At 29.8% G+C, this 16,097-nt stretch overlaps 4 protein-coding genes across 5 annotated transcripts; 2 read left to right on the top strand and 2 right to left on the bottom strand.

Annotated features, from left to right (window-relative positions):
- Positions 1-142: 142 nt before the first annotated feature.
- On the bottom strand, positions 143-4,895 carry LOC127278350 (facilitated trehalose transporter Tret1-like). The gene is made up of 3 exons (XM_051300049.1): positions 3,999-4,895; positions 3,497-3,570; positions 143-2,966 (listed from the first exon to the last, which is right to left on the bottom strand). The coding sequence occupies exons 2-3, from the start codon at positions 3,546-3,548 to the stop codon at positions 1,597-1,599; spliced, it is 1,422 nt and encodes a 473-aa protein (XP_051156006.1). The 5' UTR covers positions 3,549-3,570; positions 3,999-4,895; the 3' UTR covers positions 143-1,596.
- A 431-nt stretch (positions 4,896-5,326) lies between these two features.
- Positions 5,327-7,718, top strand: LOC127280746 (tetraspanin-31). 2 transcript variants are annotated; one of them, XM_051303995.1, is made up of 7 exons: positions 5,332-5,735; positions 5,847-6,014; positions 6,445-6,543; positions 6,614-6,712; positions 6,788-6,895; positions 7,293-7,399; positions 7,546-7,718. In XM_051303995.1, the coding sequence occupies exons 1-6, from the start codon at positions 5,676-5,678 to the stop codon at positions 7,365-7,367; spliced, it is 609 nt and encodes a 202-aa protein (XP_051159952.1). In that variant the 5' UTR covers positions 5,332-5,675; the 3' UTR covers positions 7,368-7,399; positions 7,546-7,718. The 2 variants fall into 2 exon arrangements, with proteins under 2 accessions (XP_051159943.1, XP_051159952.1); XM_051303986.1 differs by lacking the exon at positions 7,293-7,399 and having other exon boundaries at positions 5,327-5,735.
- Positions 7,719-7,972: 254 nt separating this feature from the next.
- LOC127280807 (facilitated trehalose transporter Tret1-like) lies at positions 7,973-15,564 on the bottom strand. Its single transcript, XM_051304074.1, has 3 exons — positions 15,142-15,564; positions 9,925-10,461; positions 7,973-9,853 (listed from the first exon to the last, which is right to left on the bottom strand). Exons 1-3 carry the CDS (start codon positions 15,415-15,417, stop codon positions 9,311-9,313), a joined length of 1,356 nt encoding a protein of 451 aa, XP_051160031.1. The 5' UTR covers positions 15,418-15,564; the 3' UTR covers positions 7,973-9,310.
- LOC127280731 (cactin-like) lies at positions 10,609-14,775 on the top strand. The gene is made up of 2 exons (XM_051303961.1): positions 10,609-11,928; positions 13,746-14,775. Exon 1 carries the CDS (start codon positions 10,661-10,663, stop codon positions 11,921-11,923), a length of 1,263 nt encoding a protein of 420 aa, XP_051159918.1. The 5' UTR covers positions 10,609-10,660; the 3' UTR covers positions 11,924-11,928; positions 13,746-14,775.
- Positions 15,565-16,097: the final 533 nt, after the last annotated feature.

Raw genomic sequence — 16,097 nt, 5'->3', positions numbered from 1 at the left:
TTTTAATTTAAATAAATTTTCAATTATTCATACAATAATTATTTAATTAAAAATTATTATTAATTACAAAAAAGCTATGGAATTGAAATGTAATACAATGACATGATATTATTTAATATGCATTACAAATTTTAATTACAAATCATAGAATGTCAGTTATTTATATTATGAGTGAAATATTATTTATTTTCATCAATTGGAGAGTCGAACAATTTAAAAAAAAAATTTTACTAAGACCTTGTTATCGTTTTTTAACACATTTTTTTCTTATAATTTATTGTCACTATTGTTTGAAAACAAAGACTCTCTGATAAGGTTGAAAAAAAATATTATGATGCTTAATTTCCTTTTATATTATACGTTGAACATAATGAGATTTTTAAAATTTACATTTTTCTCTACGTAATACAAAAATGACGTTTAGAGAATCTTTTTTTATACGTATGCGTAAACATTATTTTATCGTTATTACGTGGGTAAAATCAGTCATTTATTTTCAAAAGAGAACACAAAACGTGTAAATATAATAGTAATAATAATGTTTACATTATTATTCGTAGTGAGATTATTTTTTTAAATTAATTGAAATACATTTTCATTATTGGGGAATTTTACAATTTTCATTTCTCATTTTCTTTTTATTTTTGTTCTTTACTGTTTTTTAATGATACATTTTTAATTAACTTCAAACATGATAACAATTTGAAAATTCATAACTTTTGGCATTTCACTACAAAAAAAAAAAAAATGAAGAAAATACTTCATGATTCAAATAAATATCAGTCTCAATGATTTTTTTTAATACCCTGCCAAAAGTATATTTTAAATTTTACTCGGATCTTTTAATTATGAATTAAAATTATTTAATTTATATTAATACTATTTCTCTTTTTTTTGCAGTTTAAAAATGAAATGGAAAGACGTTTTGGATTCACAGGATATGAGATATTATGATTATCATCATATTTGGCAGTTTGCTATTCATTTAAACAAAAGCGTAATATAGTTTGTTAATTAAAATTTCATTTTCCTATTTATTACCTGAATGAAGATTTTAATTGAAAACTATTGGACATTTCATTTCTACTATAGTGTTGCGTGTCGTCATGAAATTTAAATCAATCTCGTCTATTCAGACGAGAACATGCGCACTGGCAGTTAATCTAATAAATTTAGATAAGGTATTATTTATTTTTTGCATTTCTTCTTTTTTCAATCTTATTTTCAACGAAGAATATTATTTCTCGTCTCATTAAAATACAAAAAAAAAAAGAAAAAAAAAATTGTCATTTCATTGAAATGGAACAATTTTCCATTCAATTTCGTTTCATCGTTAAAATGTGCAAAAAAAAAATTTCCGTTCTATTTCATTGAAATGAAAAAATTTGTCCAATATTTTAACTTGTATTTTTCAGTTCATTGGAGGAATGAAGAAAAAAAAATTGGTGTTGTGGGATCCATTCACAGTAAAACAAAAATGCAAGGGGATTTTCTTTTTGTTCAGATCAAAGGGTGTCTTTGACAATAGTTTAACTCTTAATTTTTGGTGAGAACAAAGATTTGAGTCTCTTTTTTTTCAAGTATTCCCATCAAGAGTTAAGCTATTGTACTTACATTCATCGTTTCTTCCATTTTCTTCCTTCTTCTACGACCGCAATGAAGTTCTTCTTGTATCTCCATAAGACTTTTTCCCTTTGTTTCAGGTACGCAAAGGGCAATAAATACTAATCCGAAGAAACAAGACGTGGCAAACCAGGCAAAGGAGGCATAAATTCCACAAGTATCAGCCACAACTTGATAGAGTTTCGATACAAGAAATGCCAAAAGAGAACCCCATACATTTGCCAACGACACAGCAAAACCTTTGACACTTGTTGAAAATAATTCACCGAGCATCATATAAGGAAGAGGATTTAATCCAAGAGCGATAATTAATTCATAAAATATAACAAAAGCCACGAGAATTGTTCCCAATCCGGACATATCAATTTTAATTTGAAATTTGAGAAAATAAAAAATTGAACTCAACGCCAATGATAAGCCACCGAGAAATGTTGTTGTCATCAATAAAGGTATACGTCCAATTTTATCAACCAATCCAGCGGCCGCTAAACCAGCCAATAATTGTAATAAACTCAAAAGAATCACTGCCTGCGCTGCCGAGAATTCCGAGCCACTTTGATCAAATATTTCCTGTGTATAACTTTCAATAGCAGCAATTCCACTAAATTGAAGTACAAATTGAAGTCCAAATGAAACGAGTACTGCTTTTCTATTTCCCTTTGTATCAAAAAGATCCCAAAAATGACCTTTATTCATTAAATCTTTAATTACTGTTTTTTGCATTTGATCAGCTTCCTCCTTAAGGTCCTCCTCATTTTTATATCTTCTTAACCAAGCGAGACTTTTCTCAGCTTTTGATCGTTGATTTTTCATTAATAGATAATACGGTGATTCTGGCATAAAACTGAACGTGAGAAAGAAAATAATCGGTAGAATTATTGAGGCATAGGCAAAAACGCCATACGATACAAATGGACCAATTGCATGACCATAGAGTTCACCAAATGTCACCATCAATTTAATAAATGATCCCAATGAACCACGGATATTTTTGTCAGCAATCTCACCAATATACATGGGACAAATTACATAAACAATTCCCTGACCAATGCCACTGATGAAACGCGATGCAAATAGGATATATGGATTCCAAGCAATGAGAATGAGAATCCATCCAAATGTAAGAGGTATGCCAGCTACTATTAAACTTGCTTTTCTACCGAGCAAATCGACAATAAAACCTGCAATTATATTGCCGGGAATTGATCCCAAAAGATAAAATGATGCGATCCATGAGGCATCATCAGAATTGATTTGTAGATGTGAATTTGGACTTTTTAAATTCGGTAAAGTTGGCGATGTCCAACCAATATGCGAACCCGATATTGCCATTGAAAGAGTCGCTGAAAAAGAGAGAAAATATTTTATTTCAAAAAAAAAAAATAATTATTTTTCGAGAAAAAAAGAGAGACAGTTTCAAGAGATTATTTTAAATCAAAAATAAAGTAAATTCGGTTTACTATAAATTATCTACTTTAAAAAATTCGGTTAAATATAGAAATTTCCTAACATTTGAAATTAAAATGATATTTTTTAGAAAATATTTTCATTTTACGAATTTTAATCTATCAATTCATAATTTTTTGACGATAAAACAAAAAAACCGAAACAATTCATTGAATTTAACGATTAATTTTCACATTACAAAGATTTTATTTCCTTTTTCTTAATTTTAATATTCAATTACAAATTTATTTGTAAATTTTTGACTATACAGTTTAAAGGAAAAGTATTTAAAAAAAATGTCAATAAACAAAAATAAAATAAAATTATTAAGAATTTATATAACAAATCAATGAAGCTAAACAAATATTTTTCTCTTTAAGTCAATAATGATAACTTATTTTTAACTAATTAATCTACTTGTAAATACCTGTGATTGCTGCAAGATATTGTGGCCATTCTTTAGAATATGATTTTTCCATTTTCCTTTAATTTCTTTCAAATCTAATGAATTAAAATTTAAGGATTACATTTACATTAATTTTTTTCAACATGTGAAAATAGTGAAATAAGTTTCGAAAAAGAACGTTTTTTTTTTACTTCGTTACTTTTTTTTAATAGTTTATCGAATGATCATTTTTATATAACTAAAAAAAAATTTAATAATCAAAAAAACTTAATTCGATTTCTTATCGACAATCTCCGTTTGCTTTCAAACGTTAATTAAATAAAATTCATTTTGGCACTTGTGTAAATAATACGAGGAATAATAATTTCCACTTTTGACGTTATTTATTTGAAGGCTGATAGAATTAGACAAAAAAAAAAATTGTGTTAATAATTTCGCGAATATCGAATTTTGCCATTTGGGATAAAATTAAATTTATTTTAAAATAATTTAATTCGATAATCAATAATAATAATTACTTTACCAATTGGTAAATTCCGCCGAATCGTTTTCATTCCTAATTAAGTTAATTTTAACTTACTTCGATGTTTCATTTAATATTTTATTATTCAAGTTTTAAGTTTTTCGCAAAATTCAATAAAAATAATTAATTTGCATTGAATTAAATTATGTATATGCAATAATTAAATTAATTAAATATGTAATTTTTCTTAATTTTTTTTTGACAAATTTGTTTGAATCACAATTTGATAAAAGTTTTAATTTATAAATATATATTTTTTTTTTGACTATTGTTACATTGCAACTAACAATAAGATGAAAATAAATTTCACATCATGTAGATTTTATATGACTATTTATCAGTGTTGCTTATCAGTTACTTTTCTCCCCTTCTAAACTTCTATTAAAACCTTGGATTGATAATTTTATTCACTATTTTTAAAATAATTTGTCGATTTTCGGTAAAAATTTCATCATTTTAGTTTTATGTTTCAATCTACGTTTTGAATTAATTTCATTAAGTGTGTACGTGCTTTTTCTATTATCGTCTAAAAATTTTTGAAAACGACCGTGAAAATTATTTATTTATGTTTTTTTTTTTCTTCAGTATTGTTCAACAAGCAATTTCCGTATTTAGCGAATTATTACACAACAATTATTATATCTCTTACGATGTGAAAATGAAAATAGCATATCTTTACTGAGAAGATACTAAACAGATATTCCATAAATCGTGTACAATACAGTAGTGCGTTAAATAATTCTTATGTACATCATTAATTCATAATTATACCTTCATAATTCCTTCTAATTTCTATTTAAAATTGTCTATCAATTTCTCAACTGGCGCCAACTAATATAATTATTTATTTATTCTATATGAACAGGTGTTAAAAATTTCATAATTTAATTTTTTTTCCTCTTTAATTGACAATAATGATAACTTAATTATTTTATATTGATTCGCAACTCTGACGTTGGAATAATTTATTTTTAATTTACAATATTCGATATTGGATTTTTATTTACTGAATTATTTAAAGTTTTTTTTTTAAATTATTTTTTAGTTAATTATCTAGATTAATTACAAATTTTTATAATTAATTAATTATAATATAATTTTTTATTAATTATCAATTTATTTAAATTTACAACTGTCGTCATCAAATTTTTTTTTCCTTGCTAAATATAGAATTAAAAATGAGTAAATAATCGTAATCAAGCTTGTGTGATGTTATAAATTGTGTGGAAAGATTTTTGTTGATAATGAAAAATGACAATGAAAATTAGATAAGAAATGAGGCAACGAAATTTACACATAATTAGTAGTACATTCCGTTAATAAAGACGTAAAATTGTTATTACAGTTTGAGGTAAAACATTTTTTTTTTTTCCCCTAAAGAGAAAAAACAATTTTCCCGCAAATTTGACCGTTTTGAAATTTAAATTTAAAAAAATATTTCCCGCGCGGAATATCGAATCTCGAATCATATCGATCGCTGTCACTCGTCGTTCTGTCAGTGTCACTTTGTGGTCTGCTTCTGCTCACAAATGAAATATTGAGAAATACAGATGTTTTATTAGTTTTAGAAGATTGTGACGACGTAATCCTCTTAAGTTATTTATTTTAAAGACGAAATACATTTGCGAGTGAATTGTGTGTAAATTAAAATAGTGTATATTGAACAGGATATTAAAGATGTGTGGTGGTTTTACTTGCTCGAAAAATGCATTAACAGCACTTAACGTTTTATATATTGTAAGATTTATTTATTTTTATTTAAATAATGTGAATAATATTGTTTAGTTTATAATTAATTTTACAATGAAGAAATTAATATTTTATTTGTTAAAAATTTGTCAACTCTAGGTGATTGCTTTCGTTTTGATTGGAGTCGCCGTTTATGGAAGAGCATCAGCTTTGATAACAGACCTTCCAATTATCGGTGGTATTTTAGCATGTGGGGTAATGTTAATTTTAATTTCAATCCTCGGATTGATTGGTGCTGTGAAACATCATCAAGTACTGCTATTTTTCGTATCCTTTTTATGTCATTAAATAACCACCAAGTTTTATCAGAATAAAGTGTTTCCGTTGCTTATAACATTACTTTGACCTTTAGACAGCGTCAATCTTCTAAGAACGTGATATTTGTTCTCTTTTTTTTTTAGTTTACTCAGATTCAACAGAGATAATGGGTATTAAATTTTAAATATTTTCATTATGATTGATTTTTAATTTTTTGTTCGTTTTTATTTTTTCAAAATTTTTTAAAAATATTAATAAATTAAATTATATTATAATTTTTATAAATTATCGATTTTTTAAAAATAAATTAGAAATATTTTTCATTATCTTGGTGATAATTATTTTTAATAATTATCAAAATGTTCTAATAAGTAATTATTTGCAGGAGAGGAATTGATTTTTATAGAATTTGATTATTCCTTAACAATTTGTTTCACAGTATATGCTGATACTTTTCTTATTGTTCCTCGTTCAATTTAGCATTGCATGCGCATGTCTTGCTGTCAATACAAAACAACAAGAGGAACTTGCCGAACAGGTGAGAAAAATTTATTATTTTCGATAAAAGAAAATTGCAATTTTTAACTTTGTCTCTTTTTTTCTTACAGGGATGGAGAAATGTTGGACCAGATCTCAAACAAAAAGTTCAGGAAACATTTAGTTGTTGTGGTTTCAATGATACTCTAAGTAGTGTACATTGTCCCGAGGTAATAAATTTAATATTCTACGCATTTAATTCAATTGAATTTCATCGTAAATTAAGAATTTCGATTTTTTTTTAGATCTGCACTCAAAAGGGATGTCCACCATGTATGCAAAAATTACAATCAACTATTGATTATGCATTTAAATTATGTGGAAGTATAGGACTTTTCTTTAGTTTTACTGAGGTAAGTTCAGAAAATATTGATAGTTTAGAAAATAATCAAAACTTCTTTGAAAAGAAGTATTTTAATATTCGGGGAAATTAATCACTGTGAGCACAATTGTAAATACACTTATCACTTACTAACTGTTTAATAATTTAACGGTAATTAATAATATACTGAAAACATTCAGTAATATTCTTAACAAATTGAAAATAATATTTATTAAATCCTTGCATAAGAAATAAATAAAATTAATTCGTAAATCGTTTCGATGGTATTGAGAATATTTTCATTTATCACTGGGAATAGTAGAAAAATTTTATTTTAAAAAAATACTGTTGATTAATTTTTTCGAATATAAATTATGAATCCAACACGTCAATTGAAAGCACAATTGTATAAAAAATATCAATTGCAGTTTGTTGGTGTTTTGTTGACTGTGCGGTACAGGAACCAAAAAGATCCTCGAGCTAATCCTAGTGCATTTCTCTAGTGCATTTTTTCGCATGATCATCCTAACAGATGGTGGGTGTTTTTTTTTCACGCAACTGGTTATGGCCATTTTTCAATTTTTAACATTTTTAATAGAAAAAAAAAATTTGTTCATTTTGTTTTCTTTTTTTTTAGAATGGTTTTAAAGTGACTTTTTATCAATTCGTATTCTATTGTAGGTGATTGCTGCTTTCTTGGCCAGACGATATAGAAATCAATATGATCCAGAATTAAAAGCTGCCAGAGCTATTTTCCCACGAGAAGATTATTTATACTGACAGAAACTTCTTTTTTGTTTGAACAATGGGGTTTGTTTATAAATCCATTGACTTGAAAAAAAAAAACAAAAATACTCTCGATTAACATTAATTTTTAAATTTTTCAAATAAGATCACAAAGAAGTAATACTATACTTTTATATTAATATCGAAGAACACGAAATTTAAATTATTAACTTCCAAGAAACACTCAATTTTAAATTAACTGACAATAGTGATATTTAAATTTACTTGCAGATTCTTTTATCTATTTGAGACAGAAGCTCATTTTTATTTTTAAGCCAAAGATTATATTTTTTATTTAGATAGTAGATAAAAAAAATGTTCATTTGTTTTTTTTTGTTTTATTTTTTTTTGTATTTAGTTTTTTCAATATCATTACTAGTATTTAAGAGTAGAGCTTATCGCTTTATATTTTATGGATCTCAGATAAAACACAAAACGATAGCAATCATAAAATAATATAAATCATAAATAAACAATCATTCCAATTTTGCATGTGATACTTCATCTTACGGTCTAAGAAATCTGAAATTGTTTATATTATATATATAGATCAATATAATCGGAAATTCTGAAATTACTGAAAAATTATTTTTCTGCATAATAATATTTATTTTGCATACTATATATTTTTCCATAATAATATTTTTACTCCAAATATCTTTTATTTAGATATTTTCTTAGTTTAAATAGTCTTTTATTTTTTGTGGGTGATATTTTTATTCTACACAATAATTTTTCTTATATACATTTTTAACGTGAGTTTATATTATTTCAAAAATAGGATCTGAATAAAAATTTAGGTTTAAAAGTTTCGTAGTTCTGTCACAAAAGTTTCATATAAAGAATGATAGAATTTTAAATTAAATTATCATTATTGTATTTTACAATTAAAATAATGTAATCGAGGAATTTTCGTTACTGTAAATTGTAAATCTCCATAATATGAAACATAAATATACATACATATAATAGATACGTACAATTTAATTTTTAAGACGATTAGAGAACAATATAGTTGACACCGAGTAAACAATAAAAAAAATTTAGAAGAGCAGTATTAACTATTTCAAAGCTGATGAGCTTTCTTTTTTGCTTTCATTTTGTTTAATATTATACAAATATGCCGATAAATGAGTGCAACAATTTCTCCCAAAAATTAATCACAATTTTGATGACTACTCGTTTTAATACTGATCATTTTTTACATTTTAATAATTACATTATTCTCTTCTATTATTAATAATAGAGTTTTAATTTTTCAAAAATGTTTCTTATCTGTTATTAATTATTATTGGTAGAAAATGTTGCCTAGAGGTAAACTATAAGTAGTTTAACCAAAATGGTATTTAGAACTTTATTTCGAGACTTGTAAAAAAGTGAGAGTTTAAAAATGAAGATTATATCAAATGAATTTTCAGCTTTAAGTACATATCTGTCTTCGCCTTTAGTAAAAATCCATATTTTCTAAAAAAAAATCTAAAAACGCTATTCTGTATTTACTAAACTATATATATATATACATATAATCCAAATGAGATTATTGTTACTTGAAAAGAAAAACTGTACAAGTACGAAAATAAAAAAAAAACCTACTAAAATGCAAAATTGCGTTTTCAATCATTTAACTTTTGATATTTACAGTTTCTTCTTTATTCAATTATTATATATTCAATTCATGTTGAATATCGGAAAATGTTTTACCTCTTGTTTCGGGAACATAGTAAACAATAAAGACAACTCCAATAAAACAGGAAATGGCGAACCATGTAAATGAAATTTCAATACCCGAGGAATCTGTTATAACTTGAAATAATTTTGTCACACTAAAAGCTAAAAGACTCGTCCAAATATTTGTTGAACATACGGCAAAGCCTTTAATATTGGTTGAAAATAATTCACCCAACATCATATAAGCAATTGGATTTAAACCAAGGGAAATTATTAGTTCATAAAATATTATTGATATTATTAAAATATATCCATATGGTTTCATATCGAATTTTAATTGATTTTTCAGATAACAAAATATACCACTAATTAGTAAGGCACATCCAGCGAAAAATGTCGTATTTATTAAAAGTGGTCGTCTACCAATTTTATCGACAAGAGTCGCTGCAATAATACCTGCTGCTGTTTGAAAAATATTTAAAATTATCACTGCCATCGATGCTGGTAATTTTGTCTCTCCTTCGGACATTATTTTCTGTCAACATTTTTTTTGTTTTAAACGTATCTTGGATTTTTTAATTTATTAGTATATTATATTAAACAAACCTGAGTATAAGATTCAATTGCCGCCAATCCACTGAATTGAAGAATCAACTGAAGACCAAAGCAAATGACAACAGCTTTCTTATTACCAGACGTGCGAAAAAGATCCCAAAATTGACCTTTATTTGACATATCCTTGATGACAGTTTCATTTATATGCTCGAGCTCTTTAAATAATTTATCATCATCATCATCATTATCATAATTCCTCAATTTTCTCAAACTCTTGATGGCATCATTTTTTCTATTTTTCAAAAGAAGATAATATGGCGATTCAGGCATCCAAATAAAAGTGATGAAAAATATTATTGGTAACGCAGCACAACAATAAGCCATTATTGTATACGACACATATGGACCAATTGCGTGACTATAAAATTCACCGAAATTCATCATTAATTTTAAAAATGTACCTAAAGTTCCACGAATATTTTTATCGGCAATTTCACCAATATAAATTGGACATAATGTATAGACACAGCCCATTCCAATTCCACTGATGAAACGTGCAATGAAAATTATGCTACGTGATCTCGTCCTCTAGATCAATTGTAGTAACGCTAGTTGCTAGATCCAATTCACAGTTTTTTAAATATTCGCGCTAAAATTCCGAGTGTCTCCACCTGATGGCCTCTCTCAGCTATCCCGCGTCTCTCACTTATTCAGCCATTACGCTTTTCTGTGCGATCCTTTACACACGCTCGCGAGTGCAATCAGAAAATTAATATAAAGTTTCGATATGGGTCGTGATAGGAAAAAGTCTAAGAAGTCCAAAAAGTCTCGCAAGAGGAAGAGGGACAAGAAATTAGAGAGAATTTTCGAAGAATTACAACATCTACGTAATAGGAGGAACGAAAGATCACCTTCAAGGTCGAGTAACACGAGGCGTTCGAACGACAACGTTGACGGCGAGCAGAACCCGAGAGGTCTGTCACGTCACAGTCGGGACCGATCACGGTCAATTTCGATCAACAGGGGAACCCAAAATGAATTGTATAAAAAACCAAAAGACAACAGAATTGACGGTGAGCGTGACCCGAGAGGCACGTCACGTCATAGTCGTCGCAGGCGTCGTTCTCCGTCTTCATCCCCATCTTCATCCTCGTCTAGCACCTCCAGATCATCTTCATCGGATTCATCATCAAGCGGCTCGAGCTCTAACGCTTCGACCGATCCAGTAAAAGCCTCACGAAAGCGGCGTAGGTTGCGTTCACGCGAAAGAACGAACTCTCCCGAACATTTACGACAACAGCCGGAAATCGAAAACCCGACCATTGACGCCGAAACACTTAACCTATTGGGTAGTGTGAACGAAAATATTAAATTCGGCCCAGAATTAAATAAAAAATTAGTCGATGTATGGGAAAATATATTAAAAGCAGGGCTTTCCAAGGATATAAGGAAAGAGCTTATTGAAAAGTACCCAACTGCTATCAATTGCAAAATATTGCAATCTCCAAAACTCAACCCAGAAATAAAATCTGTCATAGGACAATTGTCTCTAAAAAAGGACAGCTTTCAGGTCCTCAACCAAAACCAGCTAAGCGCTGGAGTAATAGCCTTGGGAACGTGCTTGTCAGAACTTCTGTCAAAACCACAAGCCGAAATAAATGTTTCCCAGCTAATAGTCTTATTAGCAGACGCAGGGAGAATTTTAACCGATTTACACCACAGGATCTCGTTAACCCGTCGATCTTTTATCACGCCGGGATTAAATCAACTCGTTAAAAACGTCGCCGAAGATTGTGACGTAGATACTTTGCTCTACGGAGAAAAATTCACTGAAAAACTGAGTGCGGCCAAAAGTGCCGAAAAATCCGGCAAGGATATCGCAAAGCCGTCAACAAAAACACCAATCGAAAAGAAAAGAGTATACCCGAAGGAAGCATATCCTCGTCCTTTAAACTACCGAGGTCCCCCCAAAAGGAGCTTCAAGGAAACTCGCCAGGGAGGACATCAGAAGGAACAGCGGAATCGCCTTTACGAGAAACCTCGTCGTTAGAACAAGTAAGTGAAAATATTATTGCAGGGAGACTAAGACTGTTTGCCCATAACTGGGAAAAATTGACAACCGATCCCTTGATTCGCCAATACGTTACTGCATACGAAATTCCCTTCAAATCTAAACCATGGCAAGCCGAAGCTCCCAAGGAGCCTAACATACCGGCACAAGAGGAAATCGAGTATAACGTGGCGATCAAAAAATTAATTAAAAAAGGGGCGTTGTCAATGTGTTCACCAGTCGAAGGTCAATTTTTATCCACCTATTTTCTTGCTGATAAGTCCAATGGACAAAAAAGATTTATTTTAAATCTTAAAAAGTTAAATGTTTTTCTTGATCCCCTCCACTTTAAGCTCGAGGACAGAAAAACGGTTGCTAGAATCCTATTTAAAGGGGCATTTCTAGCAACTCTTGACCTTACAGACGCTTTTCTTTTAATTCCGGTAGCTGCCCCGTTTAGAAAATATTTGAGATTTATGTTTAGAGGCATTTATTACGAATTCAATTGTGTTCCATTTGGCTTATGCACAGCCCCATATGTTTTCACGAAACTCATGAAACCGGTCGTCGAGAACTTGAGATCGCGATTATTTTTATCTGTAGTTTATTTAGATGATTTTTTGATAATTGGCAAAACAAAAACAGAGTGCCTCGAAAATATTCGAGCAACACAAATTTTACTAAAGAACTTGGGTTTTATCGTGAACTTAGAAAAATCTAACATCGTACCATCAAAAAGTGCCAAGTATCTTGGGTTCATATGGAATACGCAAAAAATGTCAATAGAATTAACAGACGATAAAAAGAAAACAATTTATACGAAAGCAAAAGAATTTTATGTAAAGAAAACTTGCAAAATTCGAGAACTAGCACAATTTCTAGGTTTATTAATAGCTTCGTGTCCAGCCATACAATACGGTACCTTGTATACAAAAAATTTAGAAAGGGAAAAATATTTATCACTAGTTAAGGAAAACGGTAATTACGAGAGCCGAATGAACCTTCCGAAAAAATTGTTGCCCGATTTAAAATGGTGGATCGACAATATCCTAGTAGCCACCAACCCCATTCGAACATCGGAGTTTACCCTCGAGATTTTTACAGACGCCTCATTAACTGGTTGGGGAGCGGTTACCGGAAACAATCGTACTCACGGTTGGTGGAGCGCGGACCAACGCGATGATCATATTAATTACCTCGAACTCCTGGCAGCATTTTACGGATTAAAATGCTTTGCCAAAAACCTACGTTCACAAAATCTCTTACTACGCATTGACAACACAACTGCGATCTCTTATATAAACAAAATGGGCAGTGTACAGTACCCAAAACTCAGTAGTTTATGTAAGCAGATATGGCAGTGGTGCGAAGAACGCAAGTTATGGATTTTCGCGTCATACATCGCATCACGTGAAAATTCCATAGCCGATAGAGAATCTCGATTATTACCTAAAGAAACCGAATGGGAGTTAGCTCCTTACGCGTTTACAAAACTCGAAAACATCTTCGGCAAATTCGAAATAGACTTATTTGCATCTAGCTCGAACAATAAATGCAAGAAATTTATTTCTTGGAAGCAGGACCCGAACTCTTGTGCAGTAGATGCATTTACCGTGAAATGGGATCAATATAAATTTTACGCTTTTCCCCCATTCTCACTCATTCTTCGAACTTTGCAAAAAATAATCACCGATAAATCTGAAGGCGTACTTGTCGTACCATACTGGCCAACTCAGTCTTGGTTTCCCTTATATAACTCAATGTTAATAAGCGATCTCGAACATTTTAAACCGGATAATAATTTACTTTTTTCTTCGTTTAGGGAGACGCATCCACTGGCGAACAAGCTTACCCTGGTAGCAGGTCTTTTATCAGGGAAGCTTTTTTAGCACAAGGAATTCCGGAGGCTTCAATTCCACTCACACTTCAATCATTATCAACCAGTACCATCCAGCAGTACAACAAACCCTTGAGGTTGTGGTGGAACCACTGTAAAACGAAGGGAATATCAATGTTCGAAGCCCCGGTCCAGGATGTCTTAAATTTTTTAACGTCATTATCCGAATCAATAAAAACATACGGCACTCTAAACAGTTACCGCTCCGCCGTATCTCTTGTTTTAAAGTACGACCTTGGAAGTAACCCCTTGGTCAAAAGATATTGTAAAGGTTTTTCAATCGCCAAACCTTCACGTGCAAAATATAAAGACATATGGGACCCCGACATCGTCTTGCGGTACCTAGAGGAACTCGGTCCTAACGAAGAATTAAATTTAGAAACTATAACTAAAAAATTGTTAACTCTCCTTGCGTTGTCTACCGCTCAGCGGTTACAGACTCTGGTAAAAATAGATATTCATAATATTAAAATTCATAATAATGAAATAAAAATTTACATTCCGGATAGGATTAAAACGTCCAAGATAGGGAAAGAGCAACCTTTGTTGCGCTTTCCCTACCTTCTAGAACAGCCGAATCTCTGCGTCGCAACCTTAATTAAAGTATATTTAGAAAAAACAAAAACAATTAGAGAAACAGGAGTGAACTCCTTACTATTAACTTTTAAAAAGCCACATCATCCAGCAACCGCACAAACAGCCAGTCGTTGGCTTAAAGATATTATGAACGAAAGCGGTATTGATGTCACCACGTTCGCAGGCTACAGCTCAAAACACGCCGCCGTTTCGGCAGCCCAACGCAAGGGATTAGATATTGAGAGCATTAGGCTTGCAGCAGGCTGGTCTAAAAATTCTAATGTATTTGGAAAGTTTTATAATCGTCCCCTACGAGAAAAATGTAATTTTGCGAAGACAGTACTTGAATGTAAGAAATAAAATTTGTTCTTCAAATCGATATCTTTTCCTTCTTTAAACAACTACAATTGATCTAGAGGACGAGATCACGTAGCATAATTGTACGATTAAATGAACTTACCTGAAGTGAAGTTCAATCGTAATTATGCAAGTAGATCTCGTCCGAATAGATCACTCCCACCCAACCCTAATGAACCCATATCGATTTGAATTAATCCAACATAAAAGCATAATGGCTGAATAAGTGAGAGACGCGGGATAGCTGAGAGAGGCCATCAGGTGGAGACACTCGGAATTTTAGCGCGAATATTTAAAAAACTGTGAATTGGATCTAGCAACTAGCGTTACTACAATTGATCTATTCGGACGAGATCTACTTGCATAATTACGATTGAACTTCACTTCAGGTAAGTTCATTTAATCGTACAAGTATATATGGTTCACGGGCAATTATAATTAAAATCCATCCAATTAAAAGGGGAATATTTGCAAGAAGTAAACTTGATTTTCGACCAATTCGATCGACAATTAATGCAGCGATAATACATCCTGGTAATGAGCCCAACATTAGAAGGGAAGTAATCCATGAACCATTGTCCGATGTTATTTGCAGTGAATTTGATGAATTTAATAATTGTGGAATTGTGGGCGATGTCCATCCAATATTTGTGCCAAGTATCATCATTGAAATTGTCGCTAATATGAGGGGTAAAATGACATTTTTACTTTTCTTTTATTAAAAAAAATATTATTACACTAAAGTTTTGAAATTTGGATCAAAAAGGGTTTAAAAATTTATCAAATTGGTTTTTAGAACATTTTTTATCCAATTTTGTTTTTTTCTTAAGAAATCTTACCTGTTAATCCAACTAAAATTTGAGACCAACCTTGGAAATTTTTACAAAATATTCTTGAAAACATTTTTCTTAATTTTGTTTGCTTTTTAGGTTTTCTTTTCAACATAATTTTTAGTTTTTATTTTGTTTCACTTATCTAGATATTTATTATTCGATTTTTTTGGAAATTTTCTTTATATTTTATTTTTTTTTGACAATTTAATTGGCATTTATTTTTTTTTTGAAATTCTAATTTTATACTCTTTTAAATTTAATATTTAATTTTGGGCTTATATTTTTTTGTCCTAAATTTTATATTTAATTTGAAATTAATATTGTTGCACTTTAACTTTTTAATATTAAATTTTAGAATCAATTTTTCTTTATGCTATCAAAATAATTGATTTAATTATTATTATTTTGTTTAAGTTTATTTGTTTCCACACTTACACTAACTAGACTAAATGTTTAAAAAGTAATATATTATTTCAGTGTTTTCCTTGTATTTATTCCCACTCTTTTTTAA

The sequence above is a fragment of the Leptopilina boulardi genome, unplaced genomic scaffold (assembly GCF_019393585.1).
Source record: "Leptopilina boulardi isolate dan_hultmark-lab unplaced genomic scaffold, ZJU_Lbou_2.1 LbouV2_112, whole genome shotgun sequence".
Taxonomy (NCBI): Eukaryota; Metazoa; Arthropoda; class Insecta; order Hymenoptera; family Figitidae; genus Leptopilina; species Leptopilina boulardi.
This window is presented reverse-complemented; position numbering and strand designations above follow the sequence as displayed.

What these genes read in the sequence shown, in the direction of transcription:
- LOC127278350 (XM_051300049.1), bottom strand. Translation starts at nt 3,548, where the DNA reads ATGGAAAAATCATATTCTAAAGAATGGCCACAATATCTTGCAGCAATC. An exon ending in ATATCTTGCAGCAATCACAG is followed by an intron (nt 2,967 to 3,496) that starts GTATTTACAAGT and finishes TCTCTTTTTCAG; the next exon opens with CGACTCTTTCAATGGCAATA.
- LOC127280746 (XM_051303986.1), top strand. Translation starts at nt 5,676, where the DNA reads ATGTGTGGTGGTTTTACTTGCTCGAAAAATGCATTAACAGCACTTAAC. An exon ending in ATCAAGTACTGCTATTTTTC is followed by an intron (nt 6,015 to 6,444) that starts GTATCCTTTTTA and finishes TTTGTTTCACAG; the next exon opens with TATATGCTGATACTTTTCTT. An exon ending in TTTTCTTTAGTTTTACTGAG is followed by an intron (nt 6,896 to 7,545) that starts GTAAGTTCAGAA and finishes ATTCTATTGTAG; the next exon opens with GTGATTGCTGCTTTCTTGGC.
- LOC127280731 (XM_051303961.1), top strand. Translation starts at nt 10,661, where the DNA reads ATGGGTCGTGATAGGAAAAAGTCTAAGAAGTCCAAAAAGTCTCGCAAG.
- LOC127280807 (XM_051304074.1), bottom strand. Translation starts at nt 15,417, where the DNA reads ATGATACTTGGCACAAATATTGGATGGACATCGCCCACAATTCCACAA. An exon ending in TACGATTAAATGAACTTACC is followed by an intron (nt 10,462 to 15,141) that starts TGAAGTGAAGTT and finishes CAATTGATCTAG; the next exon opens with AGGACGAGATCACGTAGCAT. An exon ending in CAATTGAATCTTATACTCAG is followed by an intron (nt 9,854 to 9,924) that starts GTTTGTTTAATA and finishes AAATGTTGACAG; the next exon opens with AAAATAATGTCCGAAGGAGA.